Source organism: Vanacampus margaritifer, chromosome 8 (assembly GCF_051991255.1).
Source record: "Vanacampus margaritifer isolate UIUO_Vmar chromosome 8, RoL_Vmar_1.0, whole genome shotgun sequence".
NCBI lineage: Eukaryota > Metazoa > Chordata > Actinopteri > Syngnathiformes > Syngnathidae > Vanacampus > Vanacampus margaritifer.
This window is the reverse complement of record NC_135439.1, coordinates 25,422,733-25,447,675: the sequence shown is the minus strand read 5'-3', so window position 1 is coordinate 25,447,675 and position 24,943 is coordinate 25,422,733. Positions and strand designations below refer to the sequence as shown.

Below are 24,943 nucleotides of genomic sequence, written 5' to 3'. Positions count from 1 at the left end.
ATATCGGGGGGAGAAAATAAAACAAAACACATACAAATGTAGCACAAATCTGAAATCACAAAAAGCAAGTGTGAGTCTGATAAAAGTACATTTCAAGTAAGGTCATATGTATTTAAGTCATTCAAACCCAAAAACTTATAAATATTTTTATTTTATAGTTTTTTTAATGGGGGGTTATGCTAAAGCATACAGAAGGCTTTAGTGCAGCTTCTAACTTGAAAAGGTCACTTAAAGCAATGGTATTTATTACAAAAAAACATCCAGCAGGTGGTAGCAGAGTATAAGAGATCAGCCAGCGCCATGTTGCAACTAGCTCTTTTTGCCAGTGTTTTCTACAGATTTGTGAATAATGATGAAACTTAGCTATATTCCGATGCTAATTGCTGCAAAACGGAATCGGATACAAATATACATTTTTCTTGATGAAAGAAGAGACTCTCATCTTTCCTTTGGTAGATTCCAGATTTGTATAGCAATAGAACACAATATTATGTGGGCCTTGCAAAATCAGTCAAAATACAGTAAAACAGCCAGGAGCAAAGGGGGCTGCTTGAGTAAAAATGGTGAGTGAATGAGTTAATGACTAAAGGCAAATCAAGGCACTTTTAAGACACACAAGTCTAAAACCCCGCTCCTCACACATTAAAGGAATAATAACGTAACCCCTGAAGAGAATAAAGGACACATACCACTTTCTTCACAAACTTGTCATGTATATTGTTTTCCACAAATAGTCTGCCAGCAGCTATACAGTTCTCTCCCTTGTTGAAGAACACTGAACTCATGCCCTGAAATACACATCATCACCCAGTAGTTTTATCACTGTACTGGGCGCTACAATATTGACAAATGCACATACCATGCGTACTGCCTTGTCCATGTCACAGTCACCGAAGATGATGAGAGGAGATTTTCCTCCGAGCTCCAATGATATTTTTTTAACATTACTGATTGCACAGCTTTTGACGGATGACAATAAACATACATAAAAAGGTTGTAAAATTGTCAGAATTATTTGATGTGCTAGAAAATTTGGCCTGACCTCTCACCTTTTCATGATGTGTTTACCAATTTCTGTGGAACCCGTGAACCCCAGTTTTCGGACGTCAGGATGGTCAGATAGTCGTTGACCCACCAGAGTGCCTAAAGATTGTTGAAGTTGATTTTGAAATGGTAAATATCCTCTGTGATCTGTAAGTTGCATTGTTGTGGTTGATTGATTAATTGAAATATTTAAAAACACAATAAAGCCATGGGCGTATTTCCATTGTGGTCCCTTGAGTGTGTGAGTGTGCGTGTCCATGTGACAGCATGTCTGTGAATGTACAGTATGTGCATTATGTCCATACAGGAAACGTGTGGCTGTGCCTCCACACAGAGAATATGGCGTGAGGGATCATACTGAAAATACATTAATAGTAGAATTGACAATATCATATAAGTACTCCACTTTGTTTACATGCGTCTCCATGCACACATTGTTTTTTTGTTTTTTTTCATTCATGCCTCATGGCTTTATAAGATAATATCTCATCATACATTGTAATTATTTCCACCCGCAAGCCTTGTTTATACAAGTGTGCCTATTTATGTACGGGCGTGGAGAGGGAGGCCTCTGGTACTCCAACATTTCCGCATTAATTGAGATGTATAAAATAAATGTGCTTGGATTCGTACAGAAGCGCAGATTTGTGCATCTGGATTTTTTTGTGCGTGCGACATTTCTGGATTTGAGTCTTGATTTGAGGCCCCTGTTTCCGTTCAGTCCTTGTCCAAGTGTCTCTGTTCAAGTTGAGTCTTATTCCTAGTGTTTGTTTTGATACTTTGAATGTTGTTTTCGGACTTTAATTATTTTATATTTTTGATATATCCACATATCTTGTTTGCTTTTTTTGTCCTTTTGAATAAATACTATAGGAATTCTATTCACTTCCCGGCCTATCTGCTTCCCTGCATTTTTTTCCCAACAATGCAAAAAATAATTTTCTTCTTTTTTTGTATTATACTTGTTACTGGAAGTTAGCATTTCAAAAAAATTACAACAAAATTCTCTTACCTGATCCAGGTAGAATATTAATCACCCCTTTAGGCAATCCTGCATTTGCTGCCAACTCAGCAAACTTGAGCGCTGTCAGTGGAGTGACCTGAAAATGGAAAATTAAGATTTTTACACAACAAACAAATGCTGTATGGCTATATCATATTTTAGAGGATAACCTGTGCAGGCTTTAGGACAACTGTATTGCCTGCTGCCAGACATGCTGCAGTCTTCCAAGCCAGCATCATCAGAGGATAATTCCAAGGAATCACAATGGCACACACTCTAAAACGAGAAGGACAGGAAAGGTACTCTTCTGAAAGCACTTCCATTATCACCTTATCCTCTATACCAGGGGTGGGCAATTTGACACTCCCTATACAGGTTATTTTATATTCCTATAATTATATATACACAGCGGAACTGGGAACCTGTAATGGAAAAGCAGCTAAAGGTTCTGCATTGTTTGGAACCAAAGATGGGAAAAGTACTGACATTCTCTACTTGAGTACAAGTATGATTACCTGTGTAAAAAAACAACTTTGGTAAAAGTTAAAAGTACTCGCGCAAATAATTACTCAAGTAAAAGTAAAAAAAAATAAAAATAGAGGCTCTGAAATGTACTTGATGAGTAGTCAGTAAAGTATTTTACCGGATGTTTCCTCTTATGTCAATTTGAAAAATATTAGTTAATGGAGCAAATCTGTGTATACATTGGCCAGTTGACTCTCTGACTTGCCCTGCGACAAGTCAACAGTGTTGAATATCACTCGCTCATGTTGCTGGTCCACACCTCACTGACATAATTTAACCTTCTTTCATATTGTTGACTGGCAGTCTGTAGCGTTCTTCTTGTCAAGTTCAAATTATTATCTGTAGTGGGGCATGTCAATAGTTAAAATGGTGGTTTTGCCAAGATTTATGTACTTTTTTCAAATTATCCCCCCTTTTCCTATACCGAAAATAGTACCGATACCATGAAATATGTTTGTATGTACTGTAGGTACTTGCCCATTATGGGCAAGTACCTACATACAAACATATTTCATGGTATCGGTACTCGCGATGGATATCGATACTGGTGTCGGTCTCGCTCTTGTGGCCGTTTTTCGGTTAGGAACTAACGGCTTAAATGGTTATTTTGCATTTATTGACCGCTACAGGTACCCCGAGAATGAAAAATCCAAGAGATTTTTCCTCCGTAGAGTACTCGTTTATTTAAGGCCTTAGCATAGCGGACACACAGGCTACTTCTAATTTAGCCACTTATATCACCAACGCAAGGGAAGGAAGAAGAAGCGGATGTTACTTATTTGATTCAAGCAGCGGGAATGATGGAATTAAAGACAAATTGAAAGGGCGCACGGAATGCGGAAATGGTGGCGACTACGAACAAGGTTTCCGTAGGTGAACCTGCGGGAAGGCCATTACCGGAGAGAGAGAGAGAGCGCACCCGACAAACAAGGCCGAGTGTGCGGCCGACTCACAGGAGCTCAGCCAGCACGAAGCTGTGGGACGACCGGCAGTGGCCCTTGCGGCAGCAGGTAGCGGCGGCTCGGCCATGAGGCTGACCATCCGCCCCGCGGGGCCTCCGCTGCGGTTCACTCCCGCCCCACGTCCACTAAACCTGATCCAGGCCGGGCCGCGGCTCGGCCCAAAGCTGTGGGACGACCGGCAGTAGCGCTTGCGGCGAGCAGGTGGTGGCGGCTTAGCCGAGAGGCCGACCCCACGTCCACTCACTCTGGTCCAGGCCGGGCCGCGGCTGGCGTGGGGTATGTTGCCGCATTTGCGCCCAAGCGAACTATACGATACATGAATATGCTTATATGTTAATCAATGGAGAAGTGTCTATGCACAGCCTCCAATGGTCAGGTGCTGGTGGGCAGCAAGGAGCTCGGACTCGTGTATGACAAACAGAAAAAAGAATCCCCCACATACTGACAGAACTTCACTCAAAGAGTTTAATTGAGGGAAACAACAAAAATTTGAGGTGAACCTGATGACGCTCAACGCGAAACACGTTGTTTCCCTCAAATAAACTTATTGAGTGAAGTTCTGTCAGTGGGCGGGGGATTCTTTTTTCTAGTTGTCATGTGTATATGTTATTTTAGCGTAATGTGAAGGCTGCCATGTTACGTTTCAACTGGCTCTTGATTTAAGATGTGGCCTGTAGGGCAGTTCTCCAGTAGCTAATGTGTTTTGTGTCTGCAGATTCATCACAAGCTACATTCATCACAAGCTTCTTCTTTTTATTTTTATTACATTAAATAAGTGATGCAAGTGTTACACCACTCTCCGGACACAGTACGGTGTGGAATGATCTTGTATTTTATTGCTCTTAACAGAGAAAAACATTCAACCATCGAGCACTACAACACCGCATCTTAACATGCTCTCGCTCTCTCTTTCAAGTCCCATCTCTTTTTTCATCCAAGGGGGATTCTTCTTCTCTGGTACACTTAGCCAAACGTCCTTTCAAAACCAAAGTTTAACTGTTAAATTACATCTTTATAATAAACTTAATGTGCATAAGTGTCATTAATTAAATACAATGTAATTCAAAAGAAAATATACCATTTCAGGTGCTACACAAGCGCAGAAATCCACGTTGTGTTTTTTTTACACACAGCTAAACTAAGCTTGACAGTTAACCTGCTCCAGAGCAGGTTAGGTCTGCAGCATAAATTTCCATGGTTACTGAGTGGGCATTCACATAAACCCCGTTGATGGAGTGGAACACTGATTTAAAATGAGCCAGGTTTATTGAAATGAGCCAGGCTTTTCCACAGCATAAATTACCATGGTTAATGAGTGGGGATTTATATAATCCACCATGATGGAACGTAACTCTGATTGAAATGAGCCAGGTTCATCGAAATAAGAAAGGCCTTTCCTTAATCTGGCTTGATGGAATACCCCGCTGGGCAGGTTTTGAGATGCACTCTTTAAGGTTTTCTCTTATATTTGCAACAGGACTATTGACCCTAACCCTTTAGGCTAACTCAACAATGACCCTTGCTTTACGGATGCTAATGACACCTGTAGATTAATTTACTCAGGTTTCATGAATGTACTAGCTGTAAGAAAATATTACAATCAATCTTTGTGTCACTGTGTGGCATAAATTGTATATTTTTGAAACTTGCCAATTTAAGGCAAATTTACTGTTCGAAATTAAAATAGAAAATATAAAGTTTTCAACAACAACAAAAATTAGCCTCTGTAGTGGCGGCGCGCATTGCCTTCATATTTACGGTTTGTTATAATCTAGCTAATTGCATGTCATGTGATAGCGTGTCATAGAGCCAATCACAAGACCTTGTGTAACGCTTCATATGATTGGCGGAGCCAGGAGACATTGCCGGCTGCTTTTTCTTCCAGGTCAAGTATTTTAATTGTTTTCATGCATTTAAAAACAAACATATTTTTTTGAAAATGTATTGAGTAAAAGTACAGATAGGCCTACTCATGTTAAAATGTAACGGATAAAAGTAAAAAATACTCAGGGAAGTACAAAAAACTGAAAAAATTACTCGAGTAGAGTAATAAAGTATTTGTACATTGTTATTTCCCATCTCTGTTTGGAAAACAAACTATAATTAAAATGCATTAATTTTTAAAAATACATTCATTTATTTGTCTGTGATTGGCTGGCGACCAGTTTAGGCTGTACCCTGCCTCTCATCCCAAGACAGCTAGGAAAGACTCCAGCATGCCCGCGACCCTAGTAAGAAAGGGCACAGATGGTATTAGGGACAGGGGGTAGTAGTTGCAGTAGTTTTAAAATATGTCCTGATCCGTCTCCCCCCTCAACTTTTGTCAGTAGGATCTCCGGTGAAACAGAGGATTTGTGTATGTTGGGGTGGCTATGTCCTGCTTCAACTACTGATGCAAATGACACAATACTATTGGAATTTGCATTTTAGAGTTCATATTTTAAATCTTACGATCCCAACATAGATTTCACGCAATCTGCTACTCATGTTAACACGACAAGTTAAGTTGTATGTTTGTAAGGCTAGGAAGCACTGGGAGCACACAACTCCTGCATTATGGTGTTGTAAATTCCCACTCTCAGTGGTCCTTACACACAACGTCAAAGTTGGCATGAATCACTGCTCACACTAAAAAAATGAGGTGTTTGCTCAACGTAAAAAAGTAATAATTTCCACAAACATTTGTACTTTATTTCTACTTTAGCTAAATGGGTCTTTTGACATGTAACCAGAGCGTCCATCATTCGGCAATCATCAACAGTCGGGACATCCTTCCGTCATCGTAAGGCCATCATTATTTCAAGCTAACCGCATTGTAATTGTCAAACCGTCATTCATCATTAAAATGTCATTTACGGATTGACGGATCTTCTGTCAATATTGACGGAATGTCCACCTCTGGTATTAACACTAGCTGAACTGAAATACAGTACAGTGTTACCTCGTTTCTCGCAGGTTCATCTTTCGCGGCCTCGCTGTTTTGTGGATTTTTTACGTGCTTTTTTTTTTTTTACAGCGTGCCTTTTGTTTATTTGTTTGTTTGTTTTTTTACAGTGTATGCACACGCCGTCCGTTGCCGCTGTCAGACTGCTCAGCGCACCGCCTGCCACCCGCCCCACGATTCATGCAGGCCTGCGCCGGCCATAGCGTTCGAGTGGAGTTTCGGGGTCCTGCGGTCAAACTGGGTTTACATGTACTGCCTCGTATCTTCATCATTAAAATTAAGTTTGTCTGCTCAAAACCATGCAGTTGTGCCTGTTGACGGCTCAGCGCATCATGCGTCCACCACCCGCGGGCCGCGAGTGCTTGAGGGGAGTTTCGGGGGCACCGCGGTGATGCGGTCCCGGTCAAAATGGGTTTACGTGTTGAAGAGAATCTTCTGCCTAGATTTAGTCATAACTGTTTTAATTTACTTATTTCCTCAATATAATTTTTATCTGTGGATGTGTCTTTTTAAGTGCTGTCACAATTTCTGCTCATGTCATCATGTCTAAAGGACCTTGTCTGTTTCCACATCAAAGGACCATTTGTCTGGGGGAGAAAATGTGTTAAAAAGGATTCCTGTGTAAAGCTGTGTTTGATCTGTCGGTGTGCCAGCTTATCGGACATACTGAATTTCCACATCAATCGGCCATCTGTTCTTAAAGGCGCCATCGGAGAGGGAGGGGACTTAAGGGCAGCAAAGGAGGAAGAGCAAGGGGAGGGGCTTTTTGGGGGCTGGGATGCTGGAAGTATAATAGCGACTGCGGGTGGGAGGGACACACACACATTCAAAGGAAATACACGGTGATTGGCTGTATCTTGTATGTTGTCCAGAAATTTCTGTAAAATAAATCCTTCGAAGGAACTGTCCACCTATTTGATTCTGAAAGTCAACATTATGAACACGCGGAAAACTTAAGGATCATTTTTCAACAGATGGTGACACTGACGTTGGCTGCTGGTTGAAGGGTTTAACACAGACAGAACTTCTGGCGCCAAATTAATTCTACGGTAAGAGGACACTTATCCTCGTAGTGAATTTCTGCCTGTTGTGAACTCTAAAACCTGTTTTCACGTCATCTAAATTTTGACTAAATTGTACATGAGATTTAAGTGAACAGGTATTAGTAAAGTTTAAAATACAAGTTTGTTTCGTTCTGTTACGGAATCTCAGAAACACAAAGTCCTTGGTTTTGGATTTTACTAAGACATTAAACTATACAAGGCGGTTTTGTATCATGGAAACCTAAGTCTTTGTATAAGGAAGTAACGTTACGATGAATTGTGCGCAGCTGAGTGAAGAGAAATAAGAGACATATGAGGGTACAGATTGAAGCAGTGGTTTGTTACTAAATTGAGGCTCGGGTGTTTTTGTTTGGGAATTCTCAAGCATCTTTGTAACTAAATTGAGGCTCGGATGTTTTTGTTTGAGAATTGTCAAGCATCTTTGTAACTAAATAGAAGATCGAATGCTTTTGTTTGGGTTAAAGTCAAGCGTTTTTGAGATAAGAAGTTAAAGCTTCGGCCACTGTGACGAAATCGAGAGGTCCGGACATAATTATTCGAGAAAAACACATGGCAATCTCATTCCGTGATGGAATCTGAGAGATCGTAAGTCCTTGCATTTCTGAGGCATTACATGTTTGTTTGTTTGTTATTATTATTTTATTTTTTGGAGGGGGAATAAGCAATGTTTTTGAATAAATAGAAGGCCTATTGAACTGTGGTACCACAAGTGAGACGTCACTGAATTAATAAAAAATTAATAATAATTGAATATAATAATAAATAAGGAAGTAAGTTAATAATATAGAAAATGGAGGGTGAATTTGACCGCAATACTGAATGGTTTGACCTACGTGTTCTTCCAAACCATGGTCAGAACTTGTTGTTGAGTGCACAGGAATGCGTGTGACTTCGAGATGTGAAGAGGGAACGGGGGTCAGCAGTATGCATGGAATGTGTGTGCGCTTGTATGTGTCTCAAAGTGAAGTTGATGGAGTGTGTGTGTGTGTTTAAGTGATAAAGATAGTGATGGGGTGAAAGACAGTTGTTGAAAAAGAAGTAGAAAGGGCAAATAGGTTGTCTCTAAGAGGAAGAAAAGTCAGAGAAAACTGTAGAAAGATAAGATGATGGCTAATGCTAGAATGATGGCTATGGGTGGTACACAGTCTAGGAAGGATGTGAGAGAAGCGTGGAAAGAGAAATAAGACAATTGATGGTGAGTGAAAGTGAATCAGGAGATGGTTAAGAAGTAACTGTTAAAATTAAAAGGAAAAAAAGGGGAGTGGATGAGAAGTGTTGCGAGAATGGATATTTTTTAGTATTTTTTCTCAATGTCTACAACTGTGTGTTTGGTGATATTTATGAGAGAAATGGAAAAGGGCTTGTGTTGGAGGAGCGGCAGCTCTAGTGTTGTCTGTTAAAAAGAACTGTTGGATTGTCTCTCGGGGGAGGAATGAGAGATTGTTGTGAGGGGGGATGGGTTTTCTTCATTGTCTCCAAAAAGGGGGCTTTCTAATGAGAAAGTGGAAAAACAGGTTGTACATTGCTCAGTTACAGAATCAAGTGGCAGTAAACTACAAGTAAAATGTATGCACTGTAGAACCTAACTGAACCTAATGAAAGATATTATAACATTTTTAATACCTAATTTCATATATCAACTATTGTTACACATTATGAACATTTTAATTCTTCATATTAACCTATAAGACATATTTTGTGTCCTGAGCAGAGCAGATGATGTCGACCTCGTATGGTCTGGCCTTAAGATGGGTCATATTATTTAGTCTAAAAAAGTTCCTTCTCAGCGTTTTGTGCGAAAACACATTTCTGTTCGTGAGAGAGAGCGCACACTCATATAACTATGTTACATTAGGAGCTGTTGAGTTCAACTTGTTTGTGAGATTTTGTTATGGGAGAAAGTACTGAGAAGTGCCTTGAAAGTATATTTTGACTAGAGACGAATACAGCTGTATCTGTGTCCTGAGAACTCTGTTTTTCAACCTGTATTTTTCCATTATATAACACATTTACTTATTCATGAGGGGCGGTGTTGGAGACACTGTTCTTGCGATTTGATTGTAATAAAGTGTGGGCTCTTCGAAAGAGGAGTAGCATTATTGATCTGAAACTGTTGGAGTTTGATTCAATGATGTAACGGAGATCTCCGGAATAAATCATCCTGCGCAGGAACTCTGTTCATTTCTTATCCCATAATTTGATTTATTGGACACGCAAAAGTATGGATTTTTAATATACCTTCTTCACTAACCTAATGGTGTAGTTAGTGCGCTCACCCTGTAAGCAGTGAGCACCCCACTCAGGGTTGTTGTTGTTTTCTCTTCCCCTCCCTTCCTTCTCCACTAAGATTTCTTGCGGCAAAGCAGCTTTTTTGTTTAAAATGTTTATTGAAGATTTGAACATCCTTCCAATTTCCACATTTAAAGAAGGCACGGTTGAACTGCAAGGGCTGGCTGGTTTTGCGTGGCTACTCTTTGTGGGCAGCAGCTGGCTTTGGACGAGAGAGACGGGGTTATACTGAACTGGGTGTTTTACTTGCGCGTTAGTAATAAAGCAAAATGTGGACAGGCAGGAAAGGAATTGGGGAAAGGAATTTGATTTGATGGGAATTTGATGGCCCCCCTATTTTAAATGTATTCTTACCCTATTGGTTCCCTCTTGGTGAAGGTGAGGTTGTGGTTGGGTCTTGCTTGGTTGATTGGGATGGTGCTACCCTGAAATTGAGTAAAAACGAAGAAACAAACAAACGGCAAAATAATCAAAGTGTGTGTGTTTGTGTGTGCTTTTGTCTTTGCTACCTTGTGGGGCCCATACACGTGTGTTTTCCCAGGTTTAACTTACTTAAAATTGTGGGGACATTTTGGTGGTCCCCACATGTTCAACACTTGTTTTTGCAGTTTAGGTTTGAATTGGGTTATGGTTGAGGTTAGGGTAAAGAATAGGGGTAGGCAATAATTTTTTATGGTTGGGGTTAGAGGAAGGGGTTAGGAAATACATCATGTCAATGAGATGTCCCCACGATGATATAAAGATAAATGTGTGTGTGTGTGTGTGTGTGTGTGTGTGTGTGTGAGAGTGTGTGTGTGTGTGTGTGTGTGTGTGTGTGTGTGTGTGTGTGTGTGTGTGTGTGTGTGTGTGAGTGAGTGAGGGGGGTATATGGTACAAAATGGGGACATTTCTGACTTTTCACAGACAAGTGGGGACCTTACCTACAAATGGGAACATTTTGGAGGTCCCCATTTTGCTCAGACATCTTTTTGAGGGTCAAGACTTGGTTTTAGTGTTTAGTTTGAATTGGGTTATGGTTGAAGTTAGGGTAAGGAATGGGTTTAGGCAATAATTGTTTATGTTTTTTTTATGGGAAGGGGCTAGGAAATGCATTGTGTCAATGAGATGGCCCCATTTTGTACAAAAAATAACCTGTGTGGTGGGAGGTTACAGCGGCTTGAAAAAGTATTCATACCACTTGAGTTTTTCAACATTTTGGCACGGTACGACCACAAACATAAATCTATTGAATTGAAATTTTATGTAGGAGCTGTTTTGCAAGGAGGACACCCTACTTTTCAGTTTTGTAGTTGTAAAACAAGTTTGAAATAAGATATACTCGTTGGTTCGCTTCATGATTGTGTGCTACTTTGTGTTTAACTTTCACATAAAATTTCAATGAAAATATTTGTTTGCGGTCGTACCGTGCCAAAATGTTGAAAAACTCAAGGGGTATGAATCCTTTTTTCAAGCCGATGTATTTCATAGTTCTCATTTATAGTTATTTCACACCCAGGGCTATTACCTGAATCTTGTCACACCAGCCAGCAAAGTAGCGGAAGGTCTGGATTGACATGCCCACATGAGTCTTGAGGGCCAAAGTATAAACAGCTCCAGAGTCAATGGATTCAATAGTGGCTAGTTCTTCCTGATGCTGCTCCATCAGATCAGCCAGCCTGTATTAAGGGGTACACCGGGAAAGGAAAGGTATTGTGCTTTAATTGTGACATGTGCAATGTATGGTGCCTTGACAAAGTATTCACACCTCATTGTGTAACTTTACAATCACAAAGTTGAATATATGTTGTTGGGTTTTTATGTCACATCCCAAGAGAAATTAGCACCTAATTGTGAACTCAAACAAAAATATGAGGTTTTCAAAATTTTAAACAAATATACAGTCAATCTGAAAAGTGTGGTTTGAATTTGTATTTAGCCCCTTGTGCTGTGATATCCTGAAATTCTAGCAATCAATGAATCAATCAATCATATTTCCTTCAGAAGTTAACTCATTATAAATAAATAGAGTCCACATTTGTGTAATTCACTCTCAATATAAATACCCTTGTTCTGTGAAGGCTTAGCAGTTTGTTAGAGAACACTAATGAGCAACAGCATCATGATTCAATAAAGGTCAGATATAAGGTTGTGGAGAATTTTAAAGCATGGTTAATTACATTAAATGGTAGAGAGTATCCCAAGCTTTAAAAATCCCAAAGAGCATTTTACTGCATTTTATCCATGCAGTAGGCACTAACACACACCTATACATCAGATGCTTGCTTTTGAACTTTGTCCTGATAACACTCCGGATGGTCCTTTCCCTCTTTGACCCGGAGGACACGACGTCCATAATTACCAAAAACAATTTGAAATGTGGACGCATCAGACCACATCACACTTCGGCAAACCTGCGCCACGACCATGTCTCCAGTTTCGGAGAGGGACGAATGGAAAAACTGCATTTAACACACATAGGGGACACTATGAATGCCTTGTCATGCTTTTCGGCTTAACCAACATCTCTGCTGTCTTCCAGGCCTTAGCCGACCACGTCCTGCCCGACATGACTGGCAAGTTTGTCTTTTATAACCTCGATGAAATCTTGATATTCTCCAGTGATGGCTCTGAACAAAAACAACACATACGCCAGGTGCTCCAGAGACTTCTAGAGAACAAGCTTTTCAGGCAAAGCATATAAAGTGGTGAACGGTGCTCCACTGCCAGGGTTGGGGTATCTAGGCCCATAAAATAAAAACCCTGAAACAGTTTGACTTTAGCCACGGGTGCTTATACTAAACAGGCCCTTTTACCTACCAATTGAGTATAAGCATGTGAGGCTAAAGCCAATCTGTGAGAGGGTTTTAAACTTTTAAACTTTGTTGTTCCTGGATTCCCCAGCCCTGTCCACCTGTCTGGCCCTGTCTCATCCAGCTTCATGTAGCACCAACTCACCTGGATAGAGTGCGCTCACAACTCCATGCCTAACACCTTCTCAGATATGACCCCATTCCAGGGTACCAACCACCTTTGCCCCTCTTCCTCCAGGACAACACTCTTGCAGTTCCTCTAGTTCAGGATGTGGCTCAGCACGATGAATCTACCACTCAAGGTGGAGCCCAAAAAGTTTAATTGGTTTCTTTGAGATTTAGGCTCTGGTGAATCCGTAAGCTGTACGTCTGAAGCTCTCAACCACTATCCATGTTCACCCCAACTTCCACGTCAAGCCCTCTCTCCCTATTTGTGCTACAGTAGCTAGCATTAGCCATAGGAAGACTGTAAACAGTGGTGACTAAAGAGCTTAGAACTTGTGAGGCAAATAGTGTCGCATCAAACAGTCAAATGCTCTATTTCCTTAGAGAAATGGCTCATTGTAAGTGCATTTCTGCACCAACCCATGGTGAAAAATACAGAGTACACCCCCACATTTCATCGCCAAACGGGAGTCATGGTTGTCTTGAAACAGCTGTGGTCCATCGATCTTGCAGGCTGAGTAGTGCGAGTTGTTGTTTAGCCACATTTCCAAACAAAGCATGGAACAATTTCCCATCTCCTGGAACCACCCAACCTTAGGCGAAGTAAGTCCATTTTATTGCCCAGCGAGTGAAAGTTGACTAGGATCAGTGACGGTATGGGTAGCCTGCTAGCCTTTTAGTAGAGCTAGCCATCTGGGTCATTTGTCCAGCTTTTATTTTTGCAAGCAACAATTCCTCTTGCCAGCATAGTCCCGTGCTGTGTATCACTCTGTTCATAGGATCTGCAGTCTGCCCAGTGTAGATGAAATAGTTGTCATTGAACTCTCTCTAAATTGGTATAATTCATCCAAGCTATACTTCATATGCATTACCGACGTTGCGATGGCTTTGAAGTCATTGTAAAGGTGTTTAAACCTGAGAGCTCGAGAACTCGTACTAACTTGTAGATGAGTCTGCCTCTGTCTCTTGGGTTCATTTTGCCCCATTCTCCCTCCTCAAACGCTTCTTTAGCAGCAGCAACAGCCTTGTCCACATCGCCTATCTGCGCCAGGGCCAAATCACAGATAACCTGCAGGACAGACATACACACCTTTTACATGTGATACCCCAATGAAACGTGTTAACATCATGTAACGCGCGGTGGCTGATGGCCATGGACGGCGCAGCGGGACAGCAAAAACGGGAGAGCAACAACAGAACTGAAAGTCCACAGGTTCACTTTATTAAAATAAACCCCCCCAAAAAACAATGGGCTCGGCACCATCACGTGTCGCAATAATCATAAGCTTTCACAGCGTCAAAACCATTGACGACCAAAACGAAAAAGCGCTGCACATGCACACCAAAAACAAATAAGCGCCACTATGTGGCACCATGCCACACTGCGGATTATTACAATTAGCGCTATCAAATCTAATCTCTATATGGATTGAACCTAATAATTTTTAGGTACAGTGTTTTACAAGGTCTATCTAACTAACTAATGCATACAAACTTGCAGAAATACTGTAAGTGTACTACAAGATATAGTAAGTATCCATTTTTACATGGAAAATAATATTTTGAGAAAAACTGTTTACTTACTGTGCCATCAGTTGGGTTTATGGTCTTGTAAATTTGCCCTCCTTCTGCATCAACAAACTCTCCATTGATGAATAACTGATGAGGCATTTTAACAGTCATGTTGTTAATATTTTTCTCCACCTAATAAACAGAAAAAAAATTACAAAAAGAGAAACTTGCTAGCATTGTACACCACGGTGTCATAGAAAGCGGAGCTATTGTTTCTCTGCCTGTTGCAAAAACACATGAACAAAATGAGCAAACAATAAGTATCATACATAGTGAATGATCAATTCTTCATTTTCCTCTCCTCGCAGCTTCCTGACACACATCTGGATAAAATCCTGGAAGGTGGTGTTCATGTAGACGTCCTCATTTTGTAATTGGCAGGCACTTGCACACAGTTTTACTTCCTCTACAAGCCTTAAGGTGAAAACAAACATAACAATGTAATACACTACCAAATGTGAAGCTATTGCAATATGTATGTTACTGTTCTTTTGTATGCTTCCCCCCCTTTTTTAATACCTGACTACATCCATGGAGGCAGCTCCTGACTTGAAGAAATCAGTGGAGTCTTCAATCTGACTGACATTAGTCAGAATGCTCCGCCACACTAACTGAAGGGAGTTAAAACATTTAATTGCTTTTGTTATAAATCATGACACGGTATTGATCAAGCTTCCATACAATATACTAATTTAATAAGACAGACTCAACCTTGATCTGTTCAGCAAAGTTTCTTTCCTCCTCAGTTAGCTCCATGGCTGCTCTGCTTTCTGAGCAAAAGTAGTGTGAGGCAGATATCATCTTCCCGTCCTGAAACTTCAAATTCTTTACCAACAGCTATAAGTGGAAAGAGATGAAAAAGACGCAATTTAAATGTTAACCCAATAACATTTTATGTAGTAATGCACTAAGGCACCACCAGATGGCGCCAAAGCCATGACTAGTAGGAAAATGCGTAGTGCCAAGAATGTATTGTTGAAATGATGAATCTTGACTGAGAGAGGATCTTTTTTTAAACAATATTTTCATTAAAATTTTACACACACAAATGCTGTACCTTGCTTTAAACGCAGGAACAGTGGTGTAGTGGTCCTTGGAGAAGTGGGTATACTCTAAAATTTCTCTCTTTTTTTTTTTAAATGTAGTCCAGAAAACCATCCTGTTTAAGATACAATGATGTAAGAAAAATCTGACACTTTTACTTGGTCACAATAATAAAATTATCATGACTTGATTGACTTCAGCAGTTTGTAGTTATTACTGGTAACACAAAGCAGCCTGAATTAATGTGAAATTAGTTTGCCATGAGACAAATATACAGGATAAATAATGTTGTAAAACAATATTTAGTGAACAATGAACAAAAGTAGATACAATGATGTAAGAAAAATCTGACACTTTTACTTGGTCACAATAATAAAATTGTCATGACTTGATTGACTTCAGCAGTTTGTAGTTATTACTGGTAACACAAAGCAGCCTGAATTAATGTGAAATTAGTTTGCCATGAGACAAATATACAGGATAAATAATGTTGTAAAACAATATTTAGTGAACAATGAACAAAAGTTGTGAAAAACAGTCACTATTAGATCTTAATATTGTTTTAGGCCAAATCTAAAAGTGTCTCCATTCTTGTATTTTGAACTTACTTTAAAATCAACTGCGAGTCTAGCTACTAAGACAAAACTAAATCCTGAGCCCGAACTTTTTCCGGGGAGCGGTGGAGCAGTGTCCAACCGATTCATTATTCGACCGACATCAAGCCATTATTATTCGATTCGTCACTGTGGATGGACTGGACATTTGGGGAAGTCATGAAATTCCCGATGGCCCGTCCTCCCCAAGCGTATCTATTTATATTAAGTGCAGTATAGCACTGCGGGTTGCAGTCCCCTCTACTGCTGCAGTTATCGAATACTTTGGTATTCAAATATCCTATGGTATATTCTATTGAATAATCAGGTATTTACTAATGATTGACCAACTTTCATTTCTAGATTATCAACTTCTTTTTTCCTTTTTTTAAGGTTAATTTTAAATTGTGCTTAACAGCACATTATTATCATCTCTAGAAAGTTAGGGAGATTTTAGAGAATTACCTTCCGTTAAATATTAGGCAACTTCGCTCTCTACCCACTCTTAAAACACATCTTTGTTCTTAGGCGTTTGACTCGGCATGAGACTCATCATTGTTTCAATGTTTTACAGTGCCTGCTGTATTTTGTTATGAATTTATTAATTTTATTTACTTACCTACTTGTGTTATTTTATTGACTTATTCATTTACCCACTTAAAAATATATTTATTGATTTGGTGTTATTTTTGTTTTACCCGTCTTTATTCCATGACTGATTTTTACTCCATGTACAGAATTTTGTATGAAATTAAATTTCGAGTTGAGAAGTTTTTGGTCTGTGAGACAAAGTGACGTCAGAACCACAGCTGTGATTTTGCCGACCGTCAACTGCACAATTGAGTGGGCACGGTTTATTAAACTGATCTCTAGGAACGGCAACTGTGTCCAGGTGTCAGCATCAAAGTGTGCAAATCATCCCGTCGATTAGACTGCCTTTGAAAAGTAGTCCGATAGCTACAGCTGGTAGTACCGTTAGCACGCTAACACTGTCGACGCCCGAAACACTGGCAACAGGCACCGAGCAATACAATGTCAGCGTAATTAATTCTTTTAGTGCCCTTAATTGACGATCAAACGTGATTTCTGTACGAAGTTGTTTTGTTGACTTTGCTCGCAATAGTTTGTGCCAGCAATAAAAATGGCAAGCAACGGCAACGTTCCGAAGGACGAGTCAAGTCATCCGTTGCGCCGCGACTGGCAAAACGCACCAGGGAAAACTTCAAAATAAAAGCTTCTCTCCGCATTGGCGGTGTTTTGCCAGACGTGTCCAATATTTCCCACATGTAAACTGTTTACTTAGCGGGATTTATCATTGCGCTGGTGGTTCTTACGCCGGAAATCCGGCACCGTGCCGGAACACTTTAAGCCCTGTAAGTGTGTAACTGTCAGCGCCTACTCCGGGGATCTAAACCACACCGCAAGTAGTCTCTTGCGTATAATCGTGATGTGCTCCGGTGTATTGTTCGCTCAGCATACACCTATGTAAACTTTATCTGTTGCCTCACCCTAAACTCAACGTAACACCCAACCCGTTCCTACAGCGCATGCACAGAAGTGCAAGGTATGCTACTCTGACAGGCATGCTGTTTTGTCGAGACGTCGGTTGAGAACTGGAACTTTCCATCAACTGTGTAATTTTTTAGCAGATTTTTGCACATTTACAGGCGGCATTCTTTTGCCCATTTCTCCTCACTTTTGATCCGATTGACTTCAAACTTGGCCTAAACCATGTCTAGACATGGGCCCATCAACAGGAGAAAAAATCTTTACTTTTACAAATACTATTTGACGGGGGCGGGGCATCATATTTTGTTTTTTATATTTCCTCCGCCATAAAAGACGAAATGCTTAATAACTCCCCGGTACCTGCTCCAAAAAATCTTAAACGAGTTTATAGTCACGACCTGAAGGTATCTCCATGACAATATTCATATATGAATATAGCACCACCTAGCCCTTGGGCCGACATTTTTTTTTTATAACACATAAGGTATTATGTCAAAAATGTGGATACTCTTTGCAATATTGTGCTATGAGTAAAACTAACGATGCCCAAATATAAAAACGGACGCTGATTTCTGAGGGTTTTAACATTGACCAAAAGTCATTGAGCTTTACTAACTCATCACACCTGGTAAAATAAAAATAAAAACAATCCATATGTAATGGATCCATATGTTATGCCATTTTCAAAGAAATTTGGTTTTGAATGTACCTGTACCCCAATGTGCAAGTACCCCACAGTGGCCGGGCTGCGAGGGCCCTTTATAGCTGCCCGCAGCTCTAGTATTTAATACAGGTTTTTTTTGTACATTTGCAGTTACATTTTATTCAAAGCAAAAATAATCAATCAAATTGTGTTTACAATAAATGCTTGGTTTATTTTATTATGTTGGTACTTATGGTTGGCCTAGATGACATTCAGTGTCCCATTTAGTACTGTATCAATGTAAATCAGTCGCTGGCTGATCATGTTGCTGGATTTGCTAACATTTTAGATTAAGACATGACAGGCTTCTCTATGGGGCTTTTGTGTGGCCAGTAGGGGGATTTGATGCCAAATATTGCAGTACTTCAAAAATGTGCCTGCAAGTTTGCAAACCAGTTGTCTACTTTGATGGCCTTAATCATTGTGGGTTTCAATCCAACAAGTCTCACAAATAGCTTTATAAGGGTATTCATAATGAAAGAGTTAAACAAGTTTATAGGACTATGAATGACCAATAATCATTATTATTGGCGGTGATAGGCGGCCTCAAAATCGCATTTTGCTTAGGGCCCCATAGAGGCTTGGGTCAGTATTGCCACCAACATTTTAGCTTCTTCAGGAGTACCGTTCAATTTGATAGAAATCTTGCAGTTTGATACCCAGGTGCGTTGAATCTTGCGTTGCCTTTTGAGTTGTCTTGCCTTTTTTGGAATTTCAGCATTCAAATGTTCATTTATGTAAACGTCCGTGCTTTTTAATTTACGCCCTTGCTTGAGTAGTGCCATCTTATTCTTTCGACTGATGAATATCATTACGACATAAGGCGGTTGTCCAAACTTTGTGGACAATGGATTGCATGCCTTGATGTCTTTCAAGTCCGTCTCTATTCCCTTATTCCCGCCAAACCCAAGTCCTCTTCACTGGGCTCCCCACCATCCGGTGTATAGTGCTGCCCGATCTTAATCCCCACCTCATTTATTCAGGTGTATTCCTCTAGGTCATCAACCCATCGTTCAAGTTCCACAATTTGTTGCTCTTTTTCTGTGTTCTGCTCACGCAGTTGCTTTACCTCTTCCAATATTTGACCTTGGCATTTAACTCATCACAGCTAGCACACATTGGAGAAGTGGGCCACTGCCAAGCAGAGGTATCAGTGTTTTGTTCAAGGTAACCGCACCTGTGTGTTCGGTGGGGATCTTAACCGCTTTGCCCTGTCTGTTTATCTGTATGAGTCAATTAGTGGTGGTGGCGCTAGTCCATGCAAAACTGTACAGCATTTCATACAAGCAATGTTTAATATTTTCAAGTGTTTTAAACTATGCAGGTTATACCTTAAAATGAGTGATATGAAAAGTTTTTTTGTCTAAGATTTTCAAAGCTTTTTTTTCTACAGGGATTAGACAGTTTTTAGATTTGTTGTTCCAGTAAATGACCACCAAGTAATGTGTGTGAAAGAATCATGTAGTGCAGGAAGGTCAATGCGGCACCCTCAGGCAGAGAAGCTTATATTTGTTTGAAATTCTGCAAGTTCAATTTTACAGTATTTGATATTTTTTCTGTGACTCTTATAAGACAAGGCAAAATCCAAGGCAACCCCTGTATGCTTAAATTCATGAACATTTTGTAGCTCTTCTTCTGCTAGAAATATTAGATTTTTAGTTAGAGTGGAGTTTTTTTGCTGTCTTTTTTTAATATTCATAAAATACTGTCTTTTTTGTATTCAATATCAGAGAGTTACTTGCAGACCTGTACCAGCAGAATGAAACATTTACATTAACCGCGACCACTTCAAAACAACAATTTCAGTGAGGCAAAAATAGGCACACAAACTTATGCTACAATTCATGATCCTTGTGCTATTTTGACAAAACCATGACACAAATGTTACTGTTTTATATTATGGAGAAAAAAATACATCCTAATGTCTCCTTTTTATTCTACAAAGCTCAGTAGTCATCATGTCCAGTGGCGATTCTTCTACAACTGCAAGGGAAGCTCAGCTTCCTCTAAAACCAACCCCTTCCCCACCACAAAAAAAGTGGTGAAATATGTACTGCTGTGTGTGCATTTTATTGACTAAATATACGCTAGGATATCTTCTTCTTTTTTGTTCAGAATCAGCTATTTATCACAGATAACTAACATGACTTCCTTCTCATTCATCCCCACAGCGCCATGGCGTGTTTCGGTTCTGTGGGGGTTGGGTTTTTGTTTGTTATGGGTGTTCTTTTTGTTTTTGTCTGTTTTGTTGGTGTTTTTTGTCTTCTGTTTCTGGTTTCTTCCCTTGTCTCGTTTTATCTAACCACGTCCACCTGTGTGTGTCTTCCCTTCCTTGGGTGTGTTTCATTGGTGTATTTAGTCTGTTGTTTGTCCAGTCGGGGTGGGTGCATTGCTTATGTTATGTGTGGAAGTTTGTGCGTCAATTCTTCATCACAGCCAAGTCGTCTTAGTCACAGCTAAGTAGCCTTTGTCACCGCCAAGTCAACGCCACAGCCAAATCATCATCGTCACAGCAAGCCAAGTCGTCATCGTCACAGCTAGCCAAGTCGTCATCGTCACAGCTAGCCAAGTCATCATCGTCACAACTAACCAAGTGGTCATCATCACAGAAAACCAAGTCGTCATCGTCACAGCTAACCAAGTCATCCTCCTCACAGCCAAGAAGCTAAAGCCCCAGCCAAGTCAAGTCACTCCATAGCAAATCAGGCCCTGCCCTGGCCCAGTCATGGCGACCAGTCTACTCAAGTCCTGTTCATTCATGGCGACCAGTCTACTCAGGTCCCATCCAGTCATGGCAACCAGTCTACTCATGTCCCGTCCAGTCATGGCGACCAGTTCAGTCACGTCCCATCAAGTCAAGGTTGTCTGCTCACCGTTTTCCCTATTGTTCATTAAAGCACCACACATTGCACTTGATTCCTGGTTCGCAGTCTTATTCTCTTGCATTTGAGTCCGTCATCCCCCTTCCACTCACGTCCCTCATGACAGGCACTTTGACACACTCGGATGCTCGGTGTCAAGTGTTTCTATGAAAAAGTGTAGGGTGGGTGTTTTCCACTACATGAAACTCGGACACTCAGCGTCTCTGGGGTCGAGTTTGTCGGCTGCATGACGTCACTCCCGGCGCAATTCGATCACAAGCAGGGATTTACACATGAATCGACTTACTGTCAATGCGCTACCAACATGCAGCATTAACAGTCCATTTATATGCAAGTCCATGCGTCCTGTCGAGTCGCGCTGGTAGTGATGTTATGCAGCCGAAGATTTTGGCTTTCAGAGGGCCCAGCCTTGTGAATTTAGACACAGGCTGGGAGTCAATGATGCAGTGGGCTGGCTTGGTCGCTCGACTTCTGCATGATGATCGGATGATCTGTCTTGAGGCGAAATGCCAAATTGATTAACAGTGAAATAAGCGATTAAGCGATCTTGAAATATAAAACTCCACTACCCTTTGTGAATGACCAGCAACAACTGATGTCTTATACATGAGATATGAAAACTTACTGCCTTACTGTCATTGCCAAATAGCATGAGGCCTTCTTTAGTGACAATGCCAGGTTGACTTGCTCCAAGGATCTCCAGGGGCTTTCCATTCGTATTGTTCCCGTTATCCACCAATGTGGAGCCATAGAAAGTCACCTTCTACACAAAAATAGAAACACAAAAGCTGTTGAGGACAGCGCGGGGTTTCCATTGTAAGGGGTGTACGTCCATTAGAGTCACCAACAATCAAACTACGAGATACTTAAAGGGACGGTGTAATAACTGACCACTAGGTGTCGTTATAGCAGCGAATGCAGCCGAAGTGCATGCATTTAGAAGCATGCACACAACGGTGGCTCAGAAAGACCACACTCCGCAAGCCTACCACAAATTATTATTTTGCGTGAGCAAACGAGCATCTTGGCGAGTGACAGCGACTCGCCAGCGAGCTGGATTTAGCCGGAGCGGTGGTTGATCCATTGGGTCCAACACTCGATGCAAGCACCACCATGGCTAATTACGTTTGTGAAGTTCTTTTGGGCATCTGTAGTAGCAGCAAAACATGTCTGCATCTTATAAGGTCAGACTCCAGACATGTAATATAATTAGTGATTACAATTATATATGTAAAGAAAAATGTATGTGGATGTGATGGAACATTTTTTTCATACTATTGAAATCAACTGTGGGTTTTTTAATTGAATTAATTATTAGTTCACCATTATATGGAGTTAAAGATTACACACTTTAGCTTCAAGAGAAAAAAAACTGAAGAGGTTTAGTCGTGGTTCCTTTTAAATATTCGCTATACTCATTTATCCAGGTGATTATATTCTCAGGGTATTGAATCACTCACAGTTTGGTAGTGGCTATTAAGAACATAACATTAATAATCAACAGTTAATAGATACCTGTCCTTCAATTTCTGCCCAGGCACCAGGAACATTGTCATGTCCTCTGATCCAGTTGTGGAGAGCTTCAGCAGACTGGTTCCAGTTAATCTGGAAATATTTTTTGTTATCATAAGGCAACACAACCGTGTACACAGAATATTATTGCAACTGCAACTGTCTGCCTGGACAACAGAACCCAGGTGGGTAGGCGTTCTCAGTTAGCGGTGTGTAAAGAATTGAACAAATTGATAGTCCTGAACATTAACATACCAGTTGAGTGGTTTTTGCCTATTATTGTCACCTTAATTAAAGCTCGATCAGATCCGAGAATTTGTGGAGACTTAAGGGAACCCAAGTCAGTTGTAGTTAATGGCTTCCCACTACCCCACATTAAAAAGTTAATATTCTGTCAATAATTAGTTTGGTAACTCCAATATTTTTCATGTACAATTAATACCTTTAAAAACTAATTTTGCCACTTGCTGTCGACTGAAAATGACATGACTAAGGCTATTTGCATTGCCGTCAATTTATTATTTGGTAAACTTTATTTTGAAGTTAGCCTTAGCGTATGCGGCGTGTTACGTAGAGCATGTTTACAGCTTCCTTGACATGTCTGAATGACGGTGTCGGAATAAGAGGCAGAAAAAAAAATCCTGTATCATTAATTTGAGGATTAATTTCACCCCAAGTTGCTCCCATACATGCGACTTGTGTGATCTACGAGGGTTTTCAACTTCCTCTGCTGCTATTATAGTGAATGTGGACTGATCATGTTACTTTCATGTGAATACGCAGTTATGTTTATTTTTTTCCACCAACAAATCGTGCATGATTCGATTCGTTGGATCGGATCCGTATGTACCGATCACGGATCAATGATGATGACTACAGGAATGTAAAGTGATGGACAGAAAAATCAACCAATTGGGATTTTGTTTTTATTTTTATTCTTGTAGGCCCTTGACACTGGTAGGCCCCTGGGTTCAAGCCCAGGCAAGCCCGCCTGAGGAAGTAGGAGCGAGGTAGTCTATGCTGTCATGTGATCCAATCTTTGTTAATGAGCTTCACTTGTGAAAGCATGCAACCTGTGAACAATAAATTGGTGTGGCTGCAGAAGCGGTGAGGAACCACAACACAAAGGTTGAACAAGACTGTGTTATTTCACGTTAAACCCCGTGCAAAAAGTAACTCTGCTAACAGGTTATGGGCCCAGAACCATAATGCGCAGGGACTTTAATTGGCCTGCCAGGTGAAAGTCACGACGATCATTGCGTGCACCTGAGGACTGAGACGTGACAAGTGAGTGGTCCGCCAGCATGAGCAAAAAGGACAGAGACGCCATGTCAAGCAGCCGCTGAGCAGAGACTCGTGTTTGATGGTGGCGAGCGAAATTATGAACTTTGGGAGACAAAGTTTCTGGGCCACCTACGTCTGCAAGGGCTAAAGGACACCATCCTGAACGAGCCCACTGCAGATGATGAAGAGGATGAGGAGAAAAACGCAGAGGCCTACACCAAAGTCATCCAACTCCTAGATGACAAGAGCCTGTCGCTGGTAGCGCGTGACACATCAGATGACGGTCGCCAGGCGCTGAAGATTCCCCGAGGGTATAGGCGGTAGTCCGAGGGGCAGATTTTGTTAGTGGTGTGGGTCAAGAAGGCAGAGTACAGAATGCAATAAAAAAGACAATGTGCTTCAAAACTGTAAGAAAATACAGTTTTGCTGAATGCTCGACTACTGCTGGTGCTCCTAACAAATAATTATTTGGAACACACCAACCATGTGATGCAAACCTCACACTAAACTTGACAAAGCGTCATTTGGCCAAGCCGCTGTGACTTATTTGGGGGAAAATGGTTGAGTCAATGTCAATCGAAGTGCATTGAATACATTTAGTCTTTCCCAGCTCCCGTTCTCTGGATGGCAGGACACTACAGATGCTTCTGTAAAAACGTATCTACTGTTGCTGCTCCACTCACTGATGTGTTGAGAGCTAAAACTCGATTCCATACCCTGCGGTTTTATTACAATTTGGCCAGTGATAGCTTACCGGTGCAGGCCTAGGGTCAGCTTCTACCTGACTTAAAATTATTTCGGCAAATAACTTTTAAAAAATACAATAAATACTTCTTTTTTTTTTCTTTTTTTTTTAAGTATACTTCTTTAGAAAACATAAAACTAATCAGTGGTAAGAGGAATTTGCCTTAAAATACATTCATTACCTTTGCATTCTCTTTTTTTTGGATGCCCTCGTATGTGGCTCCTTCCTCTGGCTGTGTGATCCGTGGAGCCTTCCCGTCTGCTATCAACCTGACTGCCTCCACCTTAACCGGAAAAATACATTTCAAATGACAA

The 24,943-nt window shown here is 40.7% G+C and overlaps 1 protein-coding gene across 1 annotated transcript in view; it reads right to left on the bottom strand.

Moving 5' to 3' along the window:
- Nucleotides 1–24,943, bottom strand: part of aldh1l1 (aldehyde dehydrogenase 1 family, member L1) — an 80,258-nt gene that overhangs the window by 19,779 nt on the left and 35,536 nt on the right. The window contains exons 5-19 of the mRNA XM_077572519.1: nt 24,811–24,912; nt 22,604–22,693; nt 21,714–21,851; nt 15,069–15,194; nt 14,877–14,968; nt 14,627–14,771; nt 14,370–14,489; nt 13,727–13,854; nt 11,336–11,486; nt 10,186–10,256; nt 2,218–2,323; nt 2,057–2,144; nt 1,050–1,143; nt 860–959; nt 690–788 (exon numbers count right to left, since the gene is read on the bottom strand). Of these exons, the coding sequence (XP_077428645.1) occupies nt 690–788; nt 860–959; nt 1,050–1,143; nt 2,057–2,144; nt 2,218–2,323; nt 10,186–10,256; nt 11,336–11,486; nt 13,727–13,854; nt 14,370–14,489; nt 14,627–14,771; nt 14,877–14,968; nt 15,069–15,194; nt 21,714–21,851; nt 22,604–22,693; nt 24,811–24,912 (1,650 nt within the window). The remainder of the gene's footprint in view (nt 1–689; nt 789–859; nt 960–1,049; nt 1,144–2,056; nt 2,145–2,217; nt 2,324–10,185; nt 10,257–11,335; nt 11,487–13,726; nt 13,855–14,369; nt 14,490–14,626; nt 14,772–14,876; nt 14,969–15,068; nt 15,195–21,713; nt 21,852–22,603; nt 22,694–24,810; nt 24,913–24,943) is intronic.